Source organism: Branchiostoma floridae, chromosome 1 (assembly GCF_000003815.2).
Source record: "Branchiostoma floridae strain S238N-H82 chromosome 1, Bfl_VNyyK, whole genome shotgun sequence".
Lineage (NCBI taxonomy): Eukaryota > Metazoa > Chordata > Leptocardii > Amphioxiformes > Branchiostomatidae > Branchiostoma > Branchiostoma floridae.
Genome location: NC_049979.1, coordinates 14,355,312 through 14,360,577, shown reverse-complemented (window position 1 = coordinate 14,360,577; position 5,266 = coordinate 14,355,312). Strand labels below are relative to the sequence as shown.

Below are 5,266 nucleotides of genomic sequence, written 5' to 3'. Positions count from 1 at the left end.
ATCAAATTATACACAGAATGATGTCATCAGTGGCCCCACACTCCAGAAAAGGTGCTATTTACAAGTGGTTCTATAGGGACGTCTAAAGATTTCCCTTCAAAATGCTGCAAGCCCTTCAAAAAGTAACTGTAAAATATGTTAACACTTCATAACCTCTCATATTTGTCAAAAAGAATCATAACACTTACTAGTACTCTCATATTCAACAGGTTATTTTTATTACCAAAAATTAGTTGAAAAGTTAATAAGCTACTTTCTCCTTAGTATACTTGCTACAAAATTGACTTAAACTCTGCAAACAAGAAAGATATTTCTATCAATTACCTTAATTCACAGAAAGGTTACATGAAGTATAAACCAAGATGTAAATAAACAAAGATGTAAATGCTCAGAATAACTGTTTCTACAGGACAGTACTACTTTCTACCTCAAATAATTAAGGAATACTGGTAAGCTTTTGTTTAAATTCAAAATAACTATTATCAAAGAAACAGGAGATCTACAACTCAATGGGAAAACAGTATCAAAAGCCAGAAATGATCAAATGAATCACACATAAAGTTGGTCACAAAACATTGTCAACAACCAAAGAAAATTTTCTGACATCTGTGGGTAAGTTGTGGGCTGTCTGAATCAAAGTCCCTTCTTCTTAAAAGAAACAATATGCATCTTGATGAACTGATGACAATTATGTTACAAGAGGACTTTGGGGAAACATATTCTAAATAGAATCTTAACTTGTAATAACAATACTTCTCCAGTTTTTCATACATATATAGAAACTATGCTATCTCATACATAATGCCAAATGTATGCCAAATGTTGGTGGTGTTGATAATCCATTACCAGTATACAGTTGGAAGTGGGCACAACCACTGTGAATGGCAATCATACAGTTTTTAACAAGACAAGACCCATCACTACTACAAGAATAGAAGGAAGCAGATTTAGGATACTTTCTCTTCTTAAAATATCATTAACGTAGACTGCAGTAAAAAGTAGCATACCTGCCTTTTTGTTCTTAACTTTGTTTGATTCTGTCAAAATCAAGTAAGATAATTTCACAGGAAAATAACTTTTGAACTTTAGTATATAAAGTAGTGACATGGCCTCCTCACATGTACAGGTACATTTTATATACTTGCCAAGCCTGTGCTGCTAGATTCAAAGAAATACCAACACTGACCCAAGACAACAGTCCAGATACTAAAAGTGCTGTTGAATGTCTTGGTCCCAGTTTGCCTGAGGACTAGTCTAAAAGAAATTCCATGGTGATCTGTCCAATGGGAGTTAGCTGAGGTAAGATCATTGATATGCTTGTAGGCATCACAGGCCTGACAGTCTTTGCTAAGTTGTACAAATATATACACAGCTCTGTCAAGTTTGATCCAAAGTCACACCTTCCCCCAAAACACACCCTCCTCCACCAGTATTCACGAAGGGGTGACAACCACGTGTTGCCATGGCAACTGTTGTCATGGCATTGGATGTTGGAGGGGAGCTGCCACTGTCTGGCCATTCTGAGGTGGGTGGATGATACCTTTCCTCTCATCCTCACAGAGCTTACAAATCCAGCTGCCTGTAGATGTGAGAAGAACAGCATTAAACACACAGCATTCAGGACATAATCCTGTACCATTGTTAACAGAACATGGAAATTACAGCACAATTATCCAATAACACTCTTTAAGGATGCATTGGGACCTGAATCAAGTTGTATGTGACTATAGTGTGAGGGTCTTACCTTCAGGGGGTGAACTGAGTGGAGGAGACAGACAGTACATGTGGTAGCCACGGTCGCAATCATCACAAAACAACAGCTGATCCTGTCATAGGAAAAATAACAAGTCAACATCTTCACAACCTACTACTAGCCAACCCAATGACAGACTGCATAGTACACAGTGTAGGAACGATCTAAAATTCTTGGACTTGAAATATAATTTGGTCTGTGTTGAATGACAAAGTTACTTTTTGAAATCTTGACAAATTGCAAACACCAAATACATCATTTTCTTTATAAAACAAACAAACAAACAAACAAACAAACAAACAAACAGACACATTCCACAACGATGTTTCTTGTGAGGACATGAAAACTCACATCATTCTCAGAGGTTCCACACAGATGACAGGACTTGCACTCGATACACTGCCAGCGGTACTTTTTCACTGACTCGGTCATGTGAGGTGTAAACTGAAGGCACGTTGGGTGACCTGTTCAACAAAAAAACATGCATCTTTTTTTTACAAGCTGTGTTCAATTCCTTAACTGTTATAGCTTTAGTGGTACATGTATTACCTTCAAAAGGCAACTTCAACATATTACTTTCCAGGATGGTCTTCCTAATGACACAGTCATCAAATAACAAGAAGCTCACAGGCTACACCATGTGATGGTTAAGTATACCCTATCTTAAGTACCTTATGGAATGAATGTTAACTGCAAGCTCATAATTGGTAATGCACTGCACTTTGTAATGTCACAAGTTGACGGTCATGAAAATTTGCTGGTGTATTTGATCTGCAGCAATTTTTTTCTCCTGACCTGAGCGACCGCAGTCAGAACAAGATATGAGCTCCTCTGGCACCCCACTTTTCTTGTTCTCCTTCTCATCTCCCAGACAGAAGTCACAGTAGTTGCTGGGTCCTGAACCCTTGGCTGGAACAAACAACAGCAAGGCTTAGTATACTTCAAGTATAGCAGCAACTCAGGTCACTACTTTGTCCTACTGTGTTCAATTAGAAACCATAGCCACCATCTTCACAGCAACAAACTGGGACTTCATGTATGGCTCTGGATTTAACCTTTGAAAACTTCCTTTGGTACCATGCATTCCTGTACACTGACTGTGGACTTGATAAAAACTGTATGCATTCTTCACCCATTATAAGCAGCTACAATTAACAGCGTTACTGATAAGCTATTTTTCTTCCTTTCCTTTTAATAGATTAGTTCTCAGGGGTGCCTTGCCTCCTTCTAGGTTATATTTATCCTTTCATTTCCCAACAGCCTCACAAAACAATAGAAGAAAATAAAGCTATGTAATGACAATGTTTATTGAGACATTGGGAATCTGAAAGACAAATTTCTAAGTCGAGCATTGAAGGGGAACAAGAAATGGCATCATGCATATACAAAATGTCTCCAAGATACCTCTCTTTTCTCCATAGGGTATATCCTCAGATCCACTTTCTTTTGGGTTTCGGCATGGAAAAGTAGAACGGGTGAGTGTACCATCACATCACAACAAAGGAACACAGCAATACAGCAAAACAATGGAATGTCAACAGTTGGAGGACAGCAGAGGGAGACAGCCCAGAAACTCCAGATAGAGGACAGAAACACAGAATTAGGCCAAACCCAATACATCAATACAGGGCTAGAAATACTGAATCTCTGTTTTCTGCAACATGTGATTCATGATAGATGGATAGCATTACTTTACCAAATTGTATATATCTATATTTTTTGCCTGCAAATTACAAGTGGGAATTTTCCATGCCAGCTTACAATTTTCAATATTTTCAGTTTGTTAGCATTAGACACACATGATTTCATTGTTAAACCAGGAAAGTGAAACTTATCATAAAGACTGGCCACTATGATGAGTTATGGTTAGCAGAGGAAACTTACCCTCCCCATCTCCATTGGCCTGTCTGGGAGGGGGGGAGTCCTCCTCCTTCCCACTGTCAGGAATTTCCCCATTGTGGAAGTGTGTGTAATGGTAGTTCAGCCCCGGACGGTTCTTATACCTCTTTCCACACCCTGACAACAAAATACACAAACACTAAGAAAGTGTGTACTATTTTCTTATCACCATGTCAGTCTGACTCATAATAGGTAATCATTACAAATGATATCATAAAAACACTTCAAAAGTCAGTAGACTCCTATTCACCTGGTGTTAGTGTAAAATGTATCTGCTTTACCATTTCCTCATAACAGCCAATAATGGAATTCCACTAGCAAATGTTATTAGTTACAATACTGGTGAAACAAGTTAAGAATAATGATTAATCATTATTCTTGCAATAGTAAAATATGAAGAACTGTACTACCCCATTTTCTGGTTGGTATTTAATGAATATCTGTGGCAACACATTGCACAAACACATGTGTCTCCACCTTAAAAATCACAGTAATTACATTCCTCCATCTTGTCAATTTTCCCAATGTACACAGTGGTTGAATCCCCTTCATCACTCCAAACATCTCTTCCCAACATAAATCACTGCAGGATCCCCAGTTTCAGGCTGTACCCTGTGGGGAAGCAAGTCCGTGGAAGCTTATTCCATAGCGATGTTGTTCTAGGAAAAAAGCTCTGAGCGTGGAACTTCCTCCTGTTAGGTGGATTGTGGAGGAAAAAAGGATGATTTGTTTCCGTGGAAGTGGCTAAACGGGTTCTTGCTGTGAAGGTTCGTATTGAAGGCACAAGTGAATGAAGTTCTGCCGAGCATTTACCATGGAAGTACCGATAGAAAAGTGCTAGGCTAGCTACATCACGCCTTTGGGCCAATGGTTGTAGTGTGGCGAATAAGTCGCTGCCAACAATGTTCCTCAACCGTTTTTGTACTCTATTGAGGCAGGTCAGGGAGTTCTGGGAGGCTCCAGCCCAAATGTGACAACAATATTCCATTTTGGGCCTTATCTGACTCTTATAAAGATAAAGAATAGCAGAGGGGGTAAGATATGTTCTGGTTCGGTACAAAGAGCCCACCATTTTCCCAGCTTCCTTGGCAACGGATTGGATGTAACAATTCCACTTAAGATCAGGTGTAAATTTTAGGCCCAAGAGTCGCTCAAAGCATTGGGCTTCTTTAAGTAGAGTCCCACTCATTTGGACCGGTGGCAGGTTCGGATCGGATCTCTTATGATGGAACGAAAGAAGGTTTGTTTTTGAAGGGTTGAAGGTCACAAGCCACGTTTTGCCCCATTGAACTGTATGATCAAGGTCAGCAGAGAGATTAGCTGCAAGGGAGCGGTCATTACATCTCTTGGATGTGTGGCCAAATACTGAAGTGTCATCAGCATATATGTCGACAAATGATCTGAGTATATGATCAGGCAGATCGTTTATGTAGATTAAAAATAATGTTGGACCGAGGATGGATCCTTGCGGTACTCCAGCATTGATGCTATGACATTCTGATGATTGACCATTTATAACGACCTTCAGAGATCTGCAGAACAGGGAGGATTTTATTGTTGCTAGAATGTTGCCGCAGATGCCATAGCTGGCAAGTTTATGCAGTAAACCTCTAT

At 39.3% G+C, this 5,266-nt stretch overlaps 1 protein-coding gene across 1 annotated transcript in view; it reads right to left on the bottom strand.

The window, feature by feature from the left end:
- Positions 1–194: 194 nt before the first annotated feature.
- The window catches only part of LOC118409378 (zinc finger protein DPF3-like), a 16,065-nt gene continuing 10,993 nt past the window's right edge, over positions 195–5,266 (bottom strand). Inside the window, exons 5-11 of the mRNA XM_035810407.1 lie at positions 4,151–4,160; positions 3,638–3,769; positions 3,158–3,196; positions 2,549–2,662; positions 2,105–2,217; positions 1,745–1,826; positions 195–1,579 (exon numbers count right to left, since the gene is read on the bottom strand). Coding sequence (XP_035666300.1) covers positions 1,476–1,579; positions 1,745–1,826; positions 2,105–2,217; positions 2,549–2,662; positions 3,158–3,196; positions 3,638–3,769; positions 4,151–4,160 — 594 coding nt within the window. The 3' untranslated portion in view covers positions 195–1,475. The remainder of the gene's footprint in view (positions 1,580–1,744; positions 1,827–2,104; positions 2,218–2,548; positions 2,663–3,157; positions 3,197–3,637; positions 3,770–4,150; positions 4,161–5,266) is intronic.